The sequence below is a fragment of the Salmo salar genome, chromosome ssa01 (genome assembly GCF_905237065.1).
Source record: "Salmo salar chromosome ssa01, Ssal_v3.1, whole genome shotgun sequence".
Classification (NCBI taxonomy): Eukaryota; Metazoa; Chordata; class Actinopteri; order Salmoniformes; family Salmonidae; genus Salmo; species Salmo salar.
Genome location: NC_059442.1, coordinates 91,243,760 through 91,265,480, shown reverse-complemented (window position 1 = coordinate 91,265,480; position 21,721 = coordinate 91,243,760). Strand labels below are relative to the sequence as shown.

The following is a 21,721-nucleotide window of genomic DNA, read 5'->3' as shown; positions in this document are numbered from 1 at the left end:
CTACATGGGGGGGACAGTGTTAAAACACACCAAAACACACACAGGGGGTTGGGTTGAATATACCATTCATAAATCATATATTTGGAGGTATTGGGTATCTACATTGGAGGGAGAAAGGTTATTCGATTTATCCAGACAAACAGTATAGGGATGTGTTTAAGGGTGGGGGGGGCTGGAGGGATAACTCAGTCAAATTAATGTTGGGTATGGTTGCTACAAACAACAGTTTGGACAAGGTGGGGGGTACTGTGAGAGAGGGGGTGAGGTGGTTTAGAACTTGAGGGTTATGGCCATTTGATTTAGGGGGACACAGCATTAGAAAGGTGAGTGACAATGTGAATACAGATAGAGTAAGAGAGAGAAACACTTGAACACACTAAACAAACAGCAAGAGTTATCTATCCAAAACAGAGATGTAAGAATAAACCACTACTCCAATCTTTTTTGGCTCTATAACACAGAACAAACAGCAAAAACATATACATGATCAAATACAAATCTTAGAAACAACTATTAAAGACTACCAGATTCTCCAATTACATTGAATGAACTACAGGACAAAATACAAACCCTCCAACCCAAAAAAGCCTGTGGTGTTGATGGTATCCTCAATGAAATTATAAAATATACAAACTACAAATTCCTATTGGCTAAACTCTTTAACATCATCCTCAGCTCTGGCATCTTCCCCAATATTTGGAACCAAGGACATATCACCCCAATCCACAAAAGTGGAGACAAATTTGACCCCAATAACTACCGTGGGATATGCGTCAACAGCAATCTTGGGAAAATCCACTGCATTATCATAAACAGCAGACATTTCCTCAGTGAAAACAAAGTACTGAGAAAATGGTCAAATTGGCTTTTTACCAAATTACCGTACAACAGACCTGCGTATTCACCCTGCACACCCTAATTGACAAACAAACCAAAACGAAGGAAAAGTCTTCTCATGCTTTCTTGATTTCAAAAAAGCTTGACTCAATTTGACATGAGGGTCTGCTATACAAATTGATGGAAAGCAGAATTGAGAAAAATCAAACAGTGTGCGCTTAAAATGGGCAAAAAAACACCTTTCATTCCACAGGGCCATGGGGTGAGACAGGGATGTACAGTACCAGCCAGAAGTTTACACACACCTACTCATTCAAGGGTTTTTCTTTATTTTGACTATTTTCTACATTGTAGAATAATAGTGAAGACATCAAAACTATGAAATAACACATGGAATCATATAGTAACCAAAAACATTAAACAAATCAAAATATATTTTAGATTTGAGGTTCTTCAAAGTTTCCTTGATGACAGCTTTGCACACACTTGGAATTCTCTCAACCAGCTTCATGAGGAATGCTTTTCCAACAGTCTTGAAGGACCCTAAGCAACCGCCATCTCATCGTCGTGATGGGAGGATTTATGCCGGCTTTTATTTTATTTTTGACAAGCGCGAGTCTCTGCAACGCCACACACCTCCTTCACTCTATCGCAATACTCTCATCAACTATAGATTTTTGGGCTCATGCAAAAAATAAAATCTTCCCTAAGTTGCTGAAATATATAAATATATTTTTTTCATATGTTTAAAAAAGACAAACTGTTTTACTGGGGAAAACAACCAGGTTCTATTTCCTATTGGAAATAAACCTTCTTAGCCCTTATAAGTAAAGATTTTTCCCGCAGCTATTCAGCTGTCATGTGCATACAATTGTTTAGCTTTTTTACCTTTGACACAATTGCGCTTCATTGTATCAAGGATATTTGAAAATAAAATGAAACGTTCACAGTAAAACTTTTTTTACCCCCCCGAGTACTTGTTGGCTGCTTTTCCTTCACTCTGCGGTCCAACTCATCCCAAACCCTCTCAATTTGGGTTGAAGTCGGGTGATTGTGGAGGCAAAGTCATCTGATGCAGCACTCCATCACTCTCCTTGGTTAAATAGCCCTTACACAGCCTGGATGTGTGTTTTGGGTCATTGTCTTGTTGAAAAACAAATTATAGTCCCACTAAGCACAAACCAGATGGGATGGCGTATCGCTGCAGAATGCTGTGGTAGCCATGCTGGTTAAGTGTGCCTTGAATCAGATCAAAGGACAGATTTCCACCGGTCTAATGTCTATTGCTCATGTTTCTTGGCCCAAGCAAGTCTCTGCTTCTTATTGGTGTCCTTTAGTAGTGGTTTCTTTGCAGCAATTCGACCATGAAGGCCTGATTCACACAGTCTCCTCTGAACAGTAGATGTTGAGATGTGTCTGTTACTTGAACTCTGAAGTATTTATTTGGGCTGTAATCTGAGGTGCAGTTAACTCTAATGAACTTATCCTCTGCAGCATAGGTAACTCTGGGTCTTCCTTTCCTGTGGCGGTTTATTAAACAAAAGAATGAGTGTGAATTGTTGTCACAACCTGGCTCGTGGGAAGTGACAAAGAGCTCTTATAGGACCAGGGCACAAATAATAATAATCAATAATTTTGCTCTTTATTTAGCAATCTTACATATAAAACCTTAATCTCTTCATCAAAAATTTTGAATAACTCACAGGTTAATGAAAAGGGTGTGCTTGAAAGGATGCACATAACTCTGCAATGTTAGGTTGTATTGGAGAGAGTCTCAGTCTTACATGCTTTTCCACACACAGTCTGTGCCTGTATTTAGTTTTCATGCTAGTGATTAGAGGTCGACCGATTAATCAGAATGGCGGATTAATTAGGGCCGATTTCAAGTTTTCATAACAATCGGTAATCGGCATTTTTGGACACCGATTATGCTGATTATATTGCACTCCACGAGGAGCCTGCGTGGCAGGCTGACAACCTGTTATGCGAGTGCAGCAAGGATCCAAGGTAAGGTACTAGCTAGCATTAAACTTATCTTATAAAGAAAGGATCTTAACATAATCATGGTTGATGATATTCAGTATTGTTGTAATTATTTATTTGAGGCTAAATTGATTTTATTGATGTATTATATTAAGTTAAAATAAGTGTTCATTCAGTATTGTTGTAATTATTACACACACACACACACACACACACACACACACACACACACACATATAAAAAAAAATATATATATATCAAAAAAATCGGCCAATTAATTGGTATAGCTTTTTTTGGTCCTCCAATAATCAGTATCAGTGTTGAAAAATCATAATCGGTCGACCTCTACTAGCGATGGCAGAGAATCCACTCTCACATTGTCACGGCTGTTTGAAAGAGCGGACCAAGATGCAGCATTTTCGTAGTTCCACATGTTTTATTAAATCAGTGAAACAGAATGCAACCATTAAACACTACAAGTATATACAAAAACAACAAACCGTGACGCTGGAGGAACAATAACCTCACGAAGAACAATTACCCACAAACACCTGTGGGACAAACCTAACTTAAATAGGACCTCCAATTAGAGACAACGACAACCTGCTGCCTCTAATTGGAGGTCATGCCAAACACCAACATAGAAATGCAAACCTAGAGCCAAAACATAGACATACAAAAACCAGACAAACACCCCGTCACGCCCTGACTTATTCTACCATAGAAAATAACACTCACTATGGTCAGGACGTGACACACATACAGTTGAAGTTGGAAGTTTACATACACCTTAGCCAAATACATTTAAACTCAGTTTTCACAATTCCTGACATTTAATCCTAGTAAAAATTTGGATCACCACTTTATTTTAAGAATGTGAAATCTCAGAATAAAAGTAGAGAGAATGATTTATTTCAGCTTTTATTTCTTTCATCACATTCCCAGTGGGTCAGAAGTTACACTCAATTAGTCTTTGGTAGCATTGCCTTTAAATTGTTTAACTTGGGTCAAACGTTTCGGGTAGCTTTCCACAAGCGTCCCACAATAAGTTGGGTGAATTTTGGCCCATTCCTCCTGACAGAGCTGGTGTAACTGAGTCAGGTTTGTCGGCCTCCTTGCCTGCACACGCTTTTTCAGTTCTGCCCACAAATTTTCTATGGGATTGAGGTCAGGGCTTTGTGATGGCCACTCCAATACCTTGACTTTGTCGTCCTTAAGCCATTTTGCCACAACTTTGGAAGTATGCTTGGGGTCATTGTCCATTTGAAGACCCATTTGCGACCAAGCTTTAACTTCCTGACTGATGTCTTGAGATGTTGCTTCAATATATTCACATAATTTTCCTCTCTCATGATGCCATCTATTTTGTGAAGTGCACCAGTCCCTCCTGCAGCAAAGCATCCCCACAACATGATGCTGCCACCCCCGTGCTTCACGGTTGGGATGGTGTGATTCGGCTTGCAAGCCTCCACCTTTTTCCTCCAAACATAATGACGTCATTATGGCCAAACAGTTCTACTTTTGTTTCATCAGACCAGAGGACATTTCTCCAAAAAGTACGATCTTTGTTACCATGTGCAGTTGCCAACCGTAGTCTGGCTTTTTTATGGTGGGTTTGGAGCAGTGGCTTCTTCCTTGCTGAGCGGCCTTTGGGGTTATGTTGATATAGAACTCGTTTTACTGTGGATATAGATACTTTTGTACCTGTATCCTCCAGCATCTTCACAAGGTCCTTTGCTGTTGTTCTGGGATTGATTTGCACTTTTTGCACCAAAGTACGTTCATCTCTAGGAGACAGAACATGTCTCCTTCCTGTGCGGTATGATGGCTGCGTGGTCCCTTGGTGTTTATACTTGCGTACTATTGTTTGTACAGATGAACGTGGTACCTTCAGGCATTTGGAAATTGCTCCTTAGGATGAACTAGAATAGTGGAGGTCTACAATTTTTTTGGCTGATTTCTTTGGATTTTCCCATGATGTCAAGCAAAGAGGCACTGAGTTTGAAGGTAGGCCATGAAATACATCTACAGGTATATTGACTCAAATTATGTCAATTAGCTTAACAGAAGCTTCTAAAGCCATGACATCATTTTCTGGAATTTTCCAAGCTGTTTAAAAGGCACAGTCAATTTAGTGTATGTAAACTTCTGACCCACTGGAATTGTGATACAGTGAATTATAAGTGAAATAATCTGTCTCTAAACAATTGTTGGAAAAAGTACTTGTGCCATGCACAAAGTAGATGTCCTAACTGACTTGCCAAAACTATAGTTTGTTAACAAGAAATTTGTGGAGTGGTTGAAAACCGAGTTTTCATGACTCCAACTTAAGTGTATGTAAACTTCCGACTTCAACTATAGGTACATGGTTGCAAAGGGCATCAGTGTCTTAACAGCGCGATTTGCCAAGGCAGGATACTCTGAGCGCAGCACAATCAAGAAATCTGGCAGTGGTTTCTGATTAAAATCAGTTCTCACAGAACCGCTTGTTGCAATTTCGATGAGGCTCTCTTGTTCAGATATCGGTAAGTGGACTGGAGACAGGGCATGAAAGGGCTAAGAAATCTAGTTGTTTGTGTCATCCATTTTGGGAAAGTACCTGTGTAATTGCGCACCCAACTCACTCAGGTGCTTGCTATCACATGTGACATTGTCCGTAAGCTTGAGTTCATTTAGACACAAAATATCATACAATGATGGAAAGACCTGTGTGTTGTCCTTGTTAATGCAGACAGAAAGGAGCTCCAACTTCTTAATCATAGCCTCAATGTTGTGCCGCACACTGATTATAGTTGCGGAGTCCCTTTAATCCTCGATTCAGATCATTCAGGCGAGAAAAAAAAACACCCAGTCATGTGAGAAACTCGTCGTCATGCAAGCAGTCAGACAAGTAAAAATTATGGTCAGTAAATAAAACTTTAAGCTTGTCTCTCAAATGTAAAAAAAACTTGGCAATACTTTGCCCCTTGATAACCAGCACACTTCTATTTGTTGTAAAAGCGTTACATGGTCGTTGTCCATATCATTGCATAATGCAGAAAATACATGAGAGTTCAGGGGTCTTGCGTTAACAAAGTTAACCATTTTTACTGTAGTGTCCAAAATGTATTTCAAGCTGTCGGGCATTCCCTTGGCAGCAAGAGCCTCTCGGTGGATGCTGCAGTGTACCCAAGTGACATTGGGAGCAACTGCTTGCACGCGCGTTACCACTCCACTATGTCTCCCTGTCATGGCTTTTGCGTCATCATAGAATTCACTGGCTTGTATGCGAAGCAGTAATTGTTGCAAAACATCTCCTGCCATGTCACTGATGCGTCGTGAAACAGTGTTGTTTGATGAAGGCATTGTCTGTATAGTTTTTTGGGGCCTTTTCCCCCAGCATTGTCCCAGCCATATCCACGGCAGCAGGAAGAATGAAGTCCTCCACAATAGTATGGGGCTTGCCTGTCCTAACCACTCAGTAGCTCACCATATAAGAGGCTTCTAGGCCCTTCTTATTAATGCTTTCTGATGCTTTTATACATGTCTTACTTCTCGAAAGTCGTCTTAATTCTCGCTCAAATAACTCCCGTGGCTTATTTTTCAAATTGGCATGTTTTGTTTCTAAATGTCTGTGCAACAAGTTTCATCGAGTTGTGAGATAGTACTTTTGCACATAACACACTGTGGCTGAGGAAAGGCACTACTCCCAATATAAGTGAACCCCAAATCAATGTAGATCTCATCATATTTGCGCCTCTTCGATGGTCCAACGTCCCTGTCTGTTGTTTGGTGCTTTCTCGGGTAAGGAGGCAGTAGCTCTTTGGCTGCATCAGATTCACAACCCTCAGTGTCCATGCTAGCTGGGCTAACAACAAATGTAGAATTACTGATGCTAGCATTGGATGTGCTTGTGGAAGCAGAACAACTTGTGTCGTCGACAGGTGCAGGTGAAGTACTGCTGATAGTAGCAGTACTACCAGTAAAGCTGGTATGTGTACCTATGGACACATTTATCAATTGTCGAGCAAACGGAATGAGCAGCAACTCCATTTGGCTACATACGGACCGTTAGTGGAATTCCCGCGAGAGAGTAATGGTTAATGTGATTGATGTTAATTATTTGACTAGGCTAACTGTATTTGACATTGTGTTGTTATTTTGCTGAACACTAAATGGTATAATTTTAATTTTAGGCAGTGAAACGGGGTGAAACTCAGGCGAGAAAAAAAGCTCACCCAAATAGGCCCGTTGGACAATAGAAATGTTATTTAAAAAAAAATGTGAATCACATTTTTATTTGGCGTAACCCCGACGGCATTGCATACCCCAGTTTGGGAATACCTGCCCTAGAGCACACAAAAAACTATACGTACCTCGGCCTAAACATCAGCGCCACAGGTAACTTCCACAAAGCTGTGAACTATCTGAGAGACAAGGCAAGAAGAGTCTTCTACGCCATCAAAAGGAACATAAAATTTGACAAACCAATTAGGATCTGGCTAAAAATAGTTAAATCAGTTATAGAACCCATTGCCCTTTAGAATTCACAAAATGGAACAAACACCAAATTTAGACTCTGAATGCAGAAATCTGCATGTTGCATCTGTGTGCAACATAAAACACCAAATACATGCAGAGCAGAATTAGGCCGATACCCGCTAATTAACAAAATTCAGAAAAGAGCCGTTAAATTCTACAAGCACCTAAAAGGAAGAGATTCCCAAACCTTCCATAACAAGCAGAGGGACAGAGGGACAGAGGGACAGAGGGACGAGTTCATACCTGCAACCAGCTTTTTTATCACTGTGACAGGAGCCGGTATACAGAAAAGAAAGGAGAGAGACAAGAGTTAGAGGAGAGAAACCAAAAACCTGATGTGGAGTATCCTGAGAGAATCAACCCAAGTCTGTCTGGTCTGGTCTGCCCTGGTCTGGTCTGTGAACTGCTAACCCTGGTGCTTGTTCTGTACTTCAATCCTACTCTTATTTTTCTCTTTAATCTTGCTTATCCTCAGTGCAATTTCCACTCCTCCACTTACCATCCATCTTGTCCTCCGCTCCTCTCTCCTTCACTTCTGGAACAGCAGCCCCCTCTGCTGCCACGGGAACCACTGCTTCAGCAACTGGGGCCGCCGGCTCACCTAAACCACATGGTCAAAGGCCAGGTGATGTCCAACACATCTACAGCCAATCAAATCACCGAGAGCATCTGAGATGATTGAATGTTCTGGATAAAGACCAGTCATACTCACGTTTCCCAGCAGCCTCTGGGGCTTTGGCCGCGTCAACCAGCGCCTGCTCAGCCATCACATCCTTCCCAACAAGCACCTCTTTCACTAGGGCAAGTTTCTCCACTTGCTTTAGGGGTGGGACTTCCTGTTTCTTCCCCGCTCCTGGGTCAGGCTTCTCCAGCACCTCATTGGACTGCACCTCGGCTCCTCCCACGTCCTCCTTTTTCACCAACAAAGGAAGTTTCTCCTCCTCTCCTCCCTCTTTATTATTCACCTCTTCCTGGTCCGCCACTCCCTGACCCTCAGAATCTTCTCCTCCTGCTGTAGGTTGGTTCTCCTCCTCCAGCTCTGCGTCATTCTTCCTCTTCTCTATCTGGACCTCATCATGGGGGATGGGCGGCTCGTGCCGATGGGCCTCCCCGTCAGGTACTGCCACACCTGGAGCAGGGGGAATGCACACAGCTATAACACATGGAGTTTCAGGTGTTGCTGTAAATAGTATTCTGACAATCCATCACTTATAGATTATTGCTTTTCTTCTATGCTCTAGTCTAGTAGATTCCCTCTGGTTCTATAGGGTTCACCCTGGTTCCGTACCTGCATCAGGGCTGTCCAGCTGCACTTTCTCCTCCTCCTTCCTGTCTGGAACTCCTTGTTCAGGTCCTTTGATCTGGGGGGGCTCAGCCTGTTCCTGCTGTCTCTCTACTGGACGGACTGGCTCTACATCAGCAGGGGCTTTAGGCCTCTCCACCAACACAGGCTTCACCTCAGGCTGTTTCGCTACCACCGGCTTCTCTACTGCTGGGAAGGAACAATTTGTTTGTATATGTAAGAGCCACTAGATGGCAGCAGAAATCTAAGCTATAAAGAGATGCAACACTAATACGGACCTACAATACAGCCTAAGAGAATTAAAAGGGGACAGCGAGGGAGCTCGACAGACAGGGAGGGAGCTCGACAGACAGGGAGGGAGCTCGACAGACAGGGAGGGAGCTCGGGAGCTCGACAGACAGGGAGGGAGCTCGGGAGCTCGACAGACAGGGAGGGAGCTCGACAGACAGGGAGGGAGCTCGGGAGCTCGACAGACAGGGAGGGAGCTCGACAGACAGGGAGGGAGCTCGGGAGCTCGACAGACAGGGAGGGAGCTCGGGAGCTCGACAGACAGGGAGGGAGCTCGACAGACAGGGAGGGAGCTCGGGAGCTCGACAGACAGGGAGGGAGCTCGGGAGCTCGACAGACAGGGAGGGAGCTCGACAGACAGGGAGGGAGCTCGGGAGCTCGACAGACAGGGAGGGAGCTCGACAGACAGGGAGGGAGCTCGGGAGCTCGACAGACAGGGAGGGAGCTCGGGAGCTCGACAGACAGGGAGGGAGCTCGACAGACAGGGAGGGAGCTCGACAGACAGGGAGGGAGCTCGACAGACAGGGAGGGAGCTCGGAAGCTCGACAGACAGGGAGGGAGCTCAACAGACAGGGAGGGAGCTCGGGAGCTCGACAGACAGGGAGGGAGCTCGACAGACAGGGAGGGAGCTCGGGAGCTCGACAGACAGGGAGGGAGCTCGACAGACAGACAGGGAGGGAGCTCGGGAGCTCGACAGACAGGGAGGGAGCTCGACAGACAGACAGGGAGGGAGCTCGGGAGCTCGACAGACAGGGAGGGAGCTCGACAGACAGACAGGGAGGGAGCTCGGGAGCTCGACAGACAGGGAGGGAGCTCGGGAGCTCGACAGACAGGGAGGGAGCTCGACAGACAGACAGTGAGGGAGCTCGACAGACAGGGCGGGAGCGAGGAGAGAGACAGACAGGGCGGGAGCTAGGGAGAGAGACAGACAGGAAGCGAGCTAGGGAGAGAGACAGACAGGGAGCGAGCTAGGGAGAGAGACAGACAGAGAGCGAGCTAGGGAGAGAGACAGACAGGGAGCGAGCTAGGGAGAGAGACAGACAGGGAGCGAGCTAGGGAGAGAGACAGACAGGGCGCGAGCTAGGGAGAGAGACAGACAGGGCGCGAGCTAGGGAGAGAGACAGACAGGGCGGGAGCTAGGGAGAGAGACAGACAGGGCCGGAGCTAGGGAGAGAGACAGACAGGGCGGGAGCTAGGGAGAGAGACAGACAGGGCGGGAGCTAGGGAGAGAGACAGACAGGGCGGGAGCTAGGGAGAGAGACAGACAGGGCGGGAGCTAGGGAGAGAGACAGACAGGAAGCGAGCTAGGGAGAGAGACAGACAGGAAGCGAGCTAGGGAGAGAGACAGACAGGAAGCGAGCTAGGGAGAGAGACAGACAGGAAGCGAGCTAGGGAGAGAGACAGACAGACAGCGAGCTAGGGAGAGAGACAGACAGACAGCGAGCTAGGGAGAGAGACAGACAGACAGCGAGCTAGGGAGAGAGACAGACAGACAGCGAGCTAGGGAGAGAGACAGACAGACAGCGAGCTAGGGAGAGAGACAGACAGACAGCGAGCTAGGGAGAGAGACAGACAGACAGCGAGCTAGGGAGAGAGACAGACAGACAGCGAGCTAGGGAGAGAGACAGACAGACAGCGAGCTAGGGAGAGAGACAGACAGGGAGGGAGCTAGGGAGAGAGACAGACAGGGAGGGAGCTAGGGAGAGAGACAGACAGGGAGGGAGCTAGGGAGAGAGACAGACAGGGAGCTAGGGAGAGAGACAGACAGGGAGCTAGGGAGAGAGACAGACAGGGAGCTAGGGAGAGAGACAGACAGGGAGCTAGGGAGAGAGACAGACAGGGAGCTAGGGAGAGAGACAGACAGGGAGCTAGGGAGAGAGACAGACAGGGAGCTAGGGAGAGAGACAGACAGGGAGCTAGGGAGAGAGACAGACAGGGAGCTAGGAAAAGAGACAGACAGAGAGCCGTCTGTACCTCTGAATCGTCTCCCTCCATCATCCCGTTACAGGAAAGAAATAGCAGGCATTTCAGCTGCCCAGGAGAGGGGGAAAAAGAGAAGGGGAGAGGGAAGAGGACAGAGAAAAGGAAGTAGGAGAGGGGGAGAGGAGAGAGCGAGATGGGGGGGTAGATGAGAAACCACCAGAGTTTGAAGAGCATCACTCTGGCTCCATCAATGTCAAAGGCTGCTCCTCTTATCCTCTACCCCGTCTGTCTAGCTGTCTGCCAGTCAAACATTCAATATATTCCCCCATTTACCTGAGGTTCCATCTTTCTTTGTTTTAAGATTGCTTTGACCTTTTGGCTCTTGGTCTCTCTACTCTCACCAACACTGACATCAAAATGTGATCTTTGGAGTTCGGAGCATCTCAGACTTAGAACTGAATAGAACTGAATAGAATAGCTGACTCAACATTGTAATATGGTCCACACCGTTCAGTAAATCAGCCATGTCAGGAAGGACTCGCAAGATGGCATTCTTGTCAGCTGCAGGGGGAGGAGGGGCATGCTTGGGGGTGGAGTCAATGGCTGAGATTGACACCGTGGTGAAGGTGCTGACCAGCAAGATGCCTAACCCAACCCACAACACCAACTATAAAGAGAGAGAGATGTTGGTCAGTGATGAGGTTAGTCGAGAGAATGAATGAAATGTATGAACAGTGGGGGGGAAAAGTATTTGATCCCCTGCTGATTTTGTACGTTTGCCCACTGATAAAGGATCAGTCTATAATTTTAATGGTAGGTTTATTTGAACAGTGAGAGACAGAATAACAACAAAAATATCCAGAAAAACACATGTCAAAAATGTTATAAATTGATTTTCATTTTAATGAGGGAAATAAGTATTTGACCCCCTCTCAATCAGAAAGATTTCTGGCTCCCAGGTGTCTTTTATACAGGTAACGAGCTGAGACTAGGAGCACACTCTTAAAGTGAGTGCTCCTAACCACAGCTTGTTACCTTTAAAAATGACACGTGTCCACAGAAGCAATCAATCAATCAGATTCCAAACTCTCCACCATGGCCAAGACCAAAGAGCTCTCCAAGGATGTCAGGGACAAGATTGTAGACCTACACAAGGCTGGAATGGGCTACAAGACCATCGCCAAGCAGCTTGGTGAGAAGGTGACAACATTTGGTGCGATTATTCGCAAATGGAAGAAACACAAAAGAACTGTCAATATCCCTCGGCCTGGGGCTCCATGCAAGATCTCACCTCGTGGGGTTGCAATGATCATGACAACGGTGAGGAATCAGCCCAGAACTACACGGGAGGATCTTGTCAATGATCTTAAGGCAGCTGGGACCATTGTCACCAAGAAAACAATTGGTAACACACTACGCCGTGAAGGACTGAAATCCTGCAGCGCCCGCAAGGTCCCCCTGCTCAAGAATACATATACATGCCCGTCTGAAGTTTGCCAATGAACATCTGAATGATTCAGAGGACAACTGGTGAAAGTGTTGTGGTCAGATGAGACCAAAATGGAGCTCTTTGGCATCAACTCAACTCGCCGTGTTTGGAGGAGGAGGAATGCTGCCTATGACCCCAAGAACACCATGTCCACCATCAAACATGGAGGTGGAAACATTATGCTTTGGGGGGGGGGTTTCTGCTAAGGGGACAGGACAACTTCACCGCATCAAAGGGACGATGGACGGGGCCATGTACCGTCAAATCTTGGGTGAGAACCTCCTTCCCTCAGCCAGGGCATTGAAAATGGGTCGTGGATGGGTATTCCAGCATGACAATGACCCAAAACACACGGCCAAGGCAACAAAGGAGTGGCTCAAGAAGAAGCACATTAAGGTCCTGGAGTGGCCTAGCCAGTCTCCAGACCTTAATCCCATAGAAAATCTGTGGAGGGAGCTGAAGGTTCGAGTTGCCAAACGTCAGCCTCGAAACCTTAATGACTTGAAGAAGATCTGCAAAGAGGAGTGGGACAAAATCCCTCCTGAGATGTGTGCAAACCTGGTGGCCAACTACAAGAAACATCTGACCTCTGTGATTGCCAACAAGGGTTTTGCCACCAAGTACTAAGTCATGTTTTGCAGAGGGGTCAAATACTTATTTCCCTCATTAATTAAAATGGAAATCATTTCATAACATTTTTGGCATGCGGTTTTCTGGATTTTTTTGTTGTTATTCTGTCTCTCACTGTTCATATAAACCTACCATTAAAATGATAGACTAATCATTTCTTTGTAAGTGGGCAAACGTACAAAATCAGCAGGGATCAAATACCTTTTTTCCCCACTGTATGTATGCATGCATGCATGCAATGCATGCGTGCATGCATGCATATATGCATGCAATGCATGCATGTATGTATGTACAGTTGAAGTTGGAAGTTTACATACACTTAAGTTGGAGTCATTAAAACTCGTTTTTCAACCACTCCACAAATTTATTGTAAACAAACTATAGTTTTGGCAAGTCAGTTAGGACATCTGTGTGCATGACAAGTAATTTTTCCAACAATTGTGTACAGACAGATTATTTCACTTATAATTCACTGTATCACAATTCCAGTGGGTCAGAAGTTTACATACACTAAGTTGACTGTGCCTTTAAACAGCTTGGAAAATTCCAGAAAATGATGTCATGGCTTTAGAAGCTTCTGATAGGCTAATTGACATAATTTGAGTCAGTTGGAGGTGTACCAGTGGATGTTTTTCAAGGCCTACCTTCAAACTCAGTGCATCTTTGCTTGACATCATGGGAAAATCAAAAGAAATCAGCCAAGAACTCAGAAAAACCATTGTAGACCTCCACAAGTCTGGTTCATCTTTGGGAGCAATTTTCAAACGCCTGAAGGTACCACGTTCATCTGTACAAACAATAGTACGCAAGTATAAACACCATGGGACCACGCAGCTGTCATACCGCTCAGGAAGGAGATGCGTTCTGTCTCCTAGAGATGAACGTATTTTGGTGCGAAAAGTACAAATCAATCCCAGAACAACAGCAAATGACCTTGTGAAGATGCTGGAGGAAACAGGTACAAAAGTATCTATATCCACAGTAAAACGAGTCCTATATCGACATAACCTGAAAGGCCACTCAGCAAGGAAGAAGCCACTGCTCCAAAACCACCATAAAAAAGCCAACTGTACATGTGGACAAACATTGTACTTTTTGGAGAAATGTCCTCTTGTCTGATGAAACAAAAATGTAACTGTTTGGCCATAATGACCATTTGGAGGAAAAAGGGGGAGGCATTCAAGCCGAAGAACACCATCCCAACCGAGAAGCACGGGGTTGGCAGCATCATGTTATGGGGGTGCTTTGCTGCAGGAGGGACTGGTGCACTTCACAAAATAGATGGCATCATGAGGCAGGAAAATTACGTGGATATATTGAAGCAACATCTCAGGACATCAGTCAGGAAGATAAAGCTTGGTCGCAAATGGGTCTTCCAAATGGACAATGACCCCAAGCATACTTCCAAAGTTGTGGCAAAATGGCTTAAGGACAACATGGCTTAAGGACAAAATGGACAAAATGGCTTAAGGACAACAAAGTCAAGGTGTATTGGCTAAGGTGTATGTAAACTTCCGACTTCAACTGTATGTGTGTGTATGTGGTACCTGTGCGGTGAGTCCATTCTTCTGGATCTTTCTGTAGATGAGGGCAGGGCAGATGAAGCAGATGAGAGAGCCCATGGTGGCTCCAGTCAGACCCAGGATGGTCTCCACTACAGAGGGAGTAGCATAGACAAACATTAAGTCACACAATCCACTTGCATGGCTAAAGCCACATACTGCCAGTGTACCACGTGGGTCTACATGTCAGCCAGGTAACAATCCTCATCCTACTCTTCCACGCTCCTCTTTCTCTCCACGTCTTCCTCAACTTTTTCCAGACAGACAAGGACATGGCTAAGCCTTCCTGTTCAAATCAGTCAGAATCCCCATGGCCCCGTTCCAACCCATCTGGCCCCATTCCAACCCCGTTCCAACCCATCTGGCCCCATTCCAACCCCGTTCCAACCCATCTGTCCCCGTTCCAACCCATCTGGCCCCGTTCCAACCCATCTGGCCCCGTTCCAACCCATCTGGCCCATGGCCCCGTTCCAACCCATCTGGCCCATGGCCCCGTTCCAAACCATCTGGCCCATGGCCCCGTTCCAACCCATCTGGCCCATGGCCCCGTTCCAACCCATCTGGCCCATGGCCCCGTTCCAACCCATCTGGCCCATAGCCCTGTTCCAACCCATCTGGCCCATAGCCCTGTTCCAACCCATCTGGCCCATAGCCCTGTTCCAACCCATCTGGCCCATAGCCCTGTACCAAATGAAGCAGAAACCTACCCCCCTTAATCTAATCTAGCACAAGCTTCACTTCCAGACCCTGTGTTTCAAGCCAGCACCAATCTCTCCTCCTGGGAACCCAGGCCATATTGTGTGCCTCAGATTTAGTGTCCGTTTCCCCTCTGAGTCCCCCCATCCCCCTTTCACTCTATTAGCCTGATTAGGTACACACGCTGGTGTGTGTGTGTGTGTGTGTGTGTGTCCATGCCCACACACAACCCTAACTAATAGCCTTACCACATAAGATGAATAAAACATGCAAACTAACCCCAACCTCTAGGTCATCGTTACAGAAAACACATAACAGAGACCTCTAAAGAACAAGTGTGTGTGTTTTGTGGGGGGGGGCTATGAGCCAGAGAGGGTGTGTGTGTTTTGTGGGGGGGGCTATGAGCCAGAGAGGGTGTGTGTGTTTTGTGGGGGGGCTATGAGCCAGAGAGGGTGTGTGTGTTTTGTGGGGGGCTATGAGCCAGAGAGGGTGTGTGTGTTTTGTGGGGGGCTATGAGCCAGAGAGGGTGTGTGTGTTTTGTGGGGGGGCTATGAGCCAGAGAGGGTGTGTGTGTTTTGTGGGGGGGCTATGAGCCAGAGAGGGTGTGTGTGTTTTGTGGGGGGGCTATGAGCCAGAGAGGGTGTGTGTGTTTTGTGGGGGGCTATGAGCCAGAGAGGGTGTGTGTGTTTTGTGGGGGGCTATGAGCCAGAGAGGCTGTGTGTGTTTTGTGGGGGGGATTTTTTTGTGGGGGCTATGAGCCAGAGAGGGTGTGTGTGTTTTGTGGGGGGCTATGAGCCAGAGAGGCTGTGTGTGTTTTGTGGGGGGCTATGAGCCAGAGAGGGTGTGTGTGTTTTGTGGGGGGCTATGAGCCAGAGAGGCTGTGTGTGTTTTGTGGGGGGCTATGAGCCAGAGAGGGTGTGTGTGTTTTGTGGGGGGCTATGAGCCAGAGAGGCTGTGTGTGTTTTGTGGGGGGGCTATGAGCCAGAGAGGGTGTGTGTGTTTTGTGGGGGGGCTATGAGCCAGAGAGGGTGTGTGTGCCTGGGCGTCTGAGAAGGGAGAAAAATAGCTCTATAAAAGGTGTGATTTAAGGAGTGTGACATTCACTGAGTCGTAAATTCATATTCACACAGCCTGAGCTACAATATACGACACAACACATGCACCTTAAAGACCTGCAGTCACACACACGCACCTTAAAGACCTGCAGTCACACACACAGTCGCACACACACCATTGGGGATGAGGATGCCTCCCAGCATTGTTCCGAAGACGATGGCGAAGGTGATCATCTTAAAGCGCAGTGGAGGCATGTACCCCCCTGCAGTAAATGTCCCATCCTTCTGCTGAGGGACAAAAAGAGGGGAGAGAGAAAGGGAGAGACAGAGATTCATTATAACAGTGTTGTACAGTAAAGCTCTTCCAGGTTAGGGAATTATAATATCATATCACTGTTCACAGTGTGTGTCTGTGTGTTTGGATTTAATTTCCTTGTGGGGACCAGAGAGTAAAACAAAGACAAGTGGGTCCCCACAAGGGGGGACCAGAGAGTAAAACAAAGACAAGTGGGTCCCCACAAGGAAACCGACTGTTTTGGGTTTGGGGGTTAGATTCAGGGTTCGGGTTACAATTAGAGTTAGGGGTTAGGTTTAGGAGTTAGGATTAGGTTTATAGCTCAGACACACCGGTGGGATTGTCAAACGTTTGCCTGCCGACAGTACTTAGCACCTCTGAATAGAGTGTAACAGTCAATCTCGTGTCCACACAGCAAAAATCTTGAAGTAGTCAGCCACTCAGCCTTGTTAAAATACTCCAAACCAGAAGGTGGCAGTAGCATTGTTGGGCAATGCATGTCCGTGTCTGTTGCTTCATGGTTTAGTCAATGTTAGATACGCTAATGTTGCTATTGTTATAGAAAGCCTTTCTTGATACTAGCCAAATGGCCACGACTAGATAACTAGCTAGCAAGATGACAAATAAACAATTTAATTAATTCTCCATAATCGCATAGATACATGTTTAGCTAGCTAGCTAACGTTAGCTAAATTGTTAACATGATACGCTTGCTAGCTACCTGTTGTGCTAGCTAGGTAAAGACACCGCATTGACTTTCGGCAGCCAGCTACAGGCCACTGCTTCATGCAAACAAATCAATTGTGATTGCTATAGTGGCCAGATAGGTAGCTTGTTAAATTTAATGTTGTGTGCATTGTGCTGCACTTACCACCCCTTTCGTTTCATATGAAGTGTGTGACTGCCTTTCTCAGTTAGCAAGGTAACGTTAGCTAGCTACAAACGAATAAGCTAGTGCACATAATCAAACCGAACAAAAAAATATTTATTTAAGCACAAAAATCCTTAGCTAGATGCAAAAGATGTAAAAAATAAATAACAATAATGTATTATGCAGCTTTGTTAAAGTTAGAGCGATTCGAATGAAAAGGGTGGATTGGCTGGGAAAATGGGCCTTTTCCCCTTTCCTTGTCACTCCTGTCAGCTCCTCCACGTGGAGGTTCGTGTGCTTTAATTGTCTCAAAGTCAAATTGTCAGCCACTGCCGAGCATTGCGATTCTACAAGTAGAAACTTCAGGTTCGTCGGGACACAGCAGGTACGGATTTTTATTCTAGCAAGATAAGGAATGGCCTCCTACTGTGCTAAGTGCCTATCGACACTCAAATTCTCAGTGAATTTCATGCTTTAGGGAAAATAGGATTTTGAATGGGAATAAATGGTTTAATAATAAATAGTAAAACAAACGTGTGTTTGCGTGTTAGGGTTGGGAATTGCCATGGACCTCACGATATTATCACGATACTTAGGTGCTGATATGATATGTATTGCGATTCTCACGATTCTATATGTATTGTGATTCGATACTGTGATTTTACTGCGATTCAATGTTCCAAATATGTTACTGCTGCAGAGGGACAAGAGATGGGCTACCGAGCCTAAGCTATGAAGGTACAAGCTAGCGCAAAAATATTGTTGCAATATTGTCAAAAAGATACATCGTCAAAAATAATATTCCGATATCTAACGGTATAGATTTCCCCCCCATCACTAGTTATGTGTGTGTGTGTGTGTTAACCTGCATGTGTGTATATAGTCACCTGTTGTTCGAACAGCATGGTGTTGATGGCCTGTCTACAGGGCAGTATCATCATGGGAAAGCCCACCGCCACTGACATCATGAAGCCCACCCGGATCGTCTTAGTCACCAGGTTAGAAGGGAAGTTCATCAGAACGTTACCGGCTATGTCCTCCGTGAAACTGACGTAGCCAAAGAATCCCACCTAGAGAGGAGGAGAGGATGAAAGGGTTCATTAGAAACGGAATAGAGCTAAGCACATGCAACATTTGGTTCATTCTGCTTTCCAACAGACACTGGGAATCAAATTCAACTTTCAGCAGAACAATAACCTAAAACATAAATATGCACTGGAGTTGCTTACCAAGACAATATTAAGTGTTCCTGAGTGGCCTAGTTACAGTTTTGACTTAAATTGGCTTCAAAAAAATCTATGGCAAGACTTGAAAATGGCTGTCTAGCAATGATCAACAATGTGCACATATTGTACAATCCAGGTGGGCACAGCTCTTAGAGACTTACCCAGAAAGACTCACAGCTGTAATCGCTGTCAAAGGTGATTCTAACATGGATTGACTCGGGGGTGAGAATACTTATGGAAATTAGATATTTATGTATTTAATTTTCAGTAAATGTGCAACAAATTCTAAAAACATCTTTTCACTTTGTCATTATAGGATATTGTGTGTAGATGGGTGAAAAAACAACAATTTAATCCATTTTGAATTCAGGCTGTAACAACAAAATGTGGAATAAGTCAATGGGTATGAATACTTTCTGAAGGCGCTGTAATACACACCTAAACCATCGTGCAGTATAGAACAATGTACTGTACTATGCGGCGAAGACATCGAGCTAGGTAGTGACATCATCAGCGTACACCACTCACCGTGATGTAGAAGGTGGTGACGATGTTGAGGGAGGTGGTGAAGATGGTGCTCATGCGTTTGATGGAGGGCTCGTCCAGACTGTCGTAGGTAGGCAACACCTGCCTGTAAACAAACAACCAGCCCACAAACTACAGCTTCCACATCTGACTGGACAGGAGAGCTCAAGTTTCAGGACAAACTTTATAGGCTACTAGAAAAATAAAGCGTCAAGACTTTGTGGATTATCAAATGTTTCAGGGGTCTTAAGATAATCATTTTATCAAAATCTAAAATATTCTAGGCAGAGAACAAGACAGACAAGGCAAATCATGAGGGTAAAAAGGTGAATTTCGGCTGATAGTTCAGATCTCTAGTCATTATAGATGATCAGATTGAAAAGTGAGGATCAGAGGTGCAATCATTTGTCCAATGATTGCACTCAAAACGGAAACAATTTGCAACGAAAATGAGAGTTTATTGGACAAATTTAGGTAGGTCCCTCCCTGTTTTGTACTGTTTGGTTCGGTCTGGTTCCTAGTGAATACACCCCAGCATTTCTATCATATCACATAAAATACATGCTGAACAGATGTCATGGAGAGAACAGCTGATTTCACAAAAAGTCAGTTGGATTTCCATGAACTGGTAGGTAGAGGGGGTGAGAAAGACTTGTGTGTGCGACACAAGTGTGTGTGTGTGAGAATGAGTGGGCACTTTACTGCACTGTTTGTCAGTGCTGGTTATCTCTGAGAAACAAAGAAGAGACAAGGGGCTGTCTGTCATCGAGCAGCACTGTACCAGAACAGGCCAGCAGCACTGTACCAGAACAGGCCAGCAGCACTGTACCAGAACAGGCCAGCAGCACTGTACCAGAACAGGCCAGCAGCACTGTACCAAAACAGGCCAGCAGCACTGTACCAGAACAGGCCAGCAGCACTGTACCAGAACAGGCCAGCAGCACTGTACCAGAACAGGCCAGCAGCACTGTACCAGAACAGGCCAGCAGCACTGTACCAGAACAGGCCAGCAGCACTGTACCAGAACAGGCCAGCAGCACTGTACCAGAACAGGCCAGCAGCACTGTAAAACAAGCCTGTAAAAGGGGAACTTACAGGCCTTCTACTTTACACCTCGTGCTAGCCTGGATTTAGAGCATTATAAAGTTTCTTGGCAGTCTTTTTTGCACTTACTCATGTGTGCGTGTGTGAGTGAGAGGGAGAGAATACAGTTACTGTGTCTCTACCGCATTCTCTCCCTGTCCTTCTGTGGTTTGTATGAGTGTGCAGCACTGTCCCAACGGTGCTTTTCTTTGACGCCTGTTTAAACTTAGGGACTATTCCATCTTATAGCCGAGGGCAAATAAAACAGCTCACTGGAACTAGACCTCAAACCTGTACTGTAGATTCTCTCTTTTTTTCGTTCCGTTTACACCGTCTGTAAAATAGTCCAATGTATGTGTTTTCATTTGGTTCATACGGTCTGTAAAACAGCTTTCAATACACATTTATTTGTGCTATTCCTGCTAGTAAAATTGAAAGCGTTAACTGAAACTAGCACCCAAGCATGTGGGTAGAGTTAAACACATATTGTCTTCATATTGCTCATCTTGTTTTGTTTGAATCCACAGCAGTGTCACAGAGGGACATTTTCATTAGTGTTAGTCTATTCTATGACTGCTCAGTTTCATAACTCTATAGTCTTGTTGGTTAATAATGACGTTAAATCATGTTGTAACTGAAAGTAAACAGCTTTATAAAGGTCATAAAAAGCATATGTGTTGAAAGCTGTTTAATCAGTGTGTCGCAAGATGGCCGCCGTCCAGTGGTCTGATTAGTGGTTTGGCTGGAGAAGCGGTCCGCTTGCTGTTTCACCATTGGCCAACAGAGGGCCCTGCCAAATATCACTCATCACCGCCAGACTGGGACAGGCCGACACGTGCGTGCACACAGGGACGAGAGTGCGCGCTCTCTCACACACACACACATACACTCACACAGTTGAGAACAGTGTTAAAATCAGTGTGATAATTATTAAAGCCTTGTTCCAGCACCAGTCAGCCTCACCCATCCAACACCTACCTCCCCCTCCCCCACCCCACCCATCCAACACCTACCTCACCCTCCCCCACCTAACCCATCCAACACCTACCTCCCCCACCTCACCCATCCAACACCTACCTCACCCTCCCCCACCTCACCCATCCAACACCTACCTCCCCCACCTCACCCATCCAACACCTACCTCCCCCTCCTCCTCACCCATCCAACACCTACCTCACCCATCCAACACCTACCTCCCCCTCCCCCACCTCACCCATCCAACACCTACCTCCCCCTCCCCACTCATCCAACACCTACCTCCCCCACCTCACTCATCCAACACCTACCTCCCCCACCTCACTCATCCAACACCTACCTCCCCCACCTCACCCATTCAACACCTACCTCGCCCTCCCCCACCTCACCTCACCCATCCAACACCTACCTCCCCCTCCCCACCTCACCCATCCAACACCTACCTCCCCCTCCCCCCAC

At 45.8% G+C, this 21,721-nt stretch overlaps 1 protein-coding gene across 20 annotated transcripts in view; it reads right to left on the bottom strand.

Annotated features, from left to right (window-relative positions):
- The window catches only part of LOC106610401 (putative sodium-coupled neutral amino acid transporter 10), a 47,375-nt gene that overhangs the window by 3,572 nt on the left and 22,082 nt on the right, over positions 1–21,721 (bottom strand). For 18 of the 20 annotated variants that reach the window (XM_014209766.2, XM_014209776.2, XM_014209765.2 and 15 more), the window contains 9 exons: positions 19,208–19,310; positions 18,341–18,523; positions 16,464–16,575; positions 14,522–14,628; positions 11,363–11,522; positions 8,630–8,833; positions 8,054–8,470; positions 7,841–7,942; positions 7,585–7,605 (listed from right to left, as the gene is read on the bottom strand). In XM_014209766.2, coding sequence (XP_014065241.1) covers positions 7,585–7,605; positions 7,841–7,942; positions 8,054–8,470; positions 8,630–8,833; positions 11,363–11,522; positions 14,522–14,628; positions 16,464–16,575; positions 18,341–18,523; positions 19,208–19,310 — 1,409 coding nt within the window. The remainder of the gene's footprint in view (positions 1–7,584; positions 7,606–7,840; positions 7,943–8,053; positions 8,471–8,629; positions 8,834–11,362; positions 11,523–14,521; positions 14,629–16,463; positions 16,576–18,340; positions 18,524–19,207; positions 19,311–21,721) is intronic. The other 2 variants (XM_014209770.2, XM_014209783.2) reach the window with 2 other exon arrangements.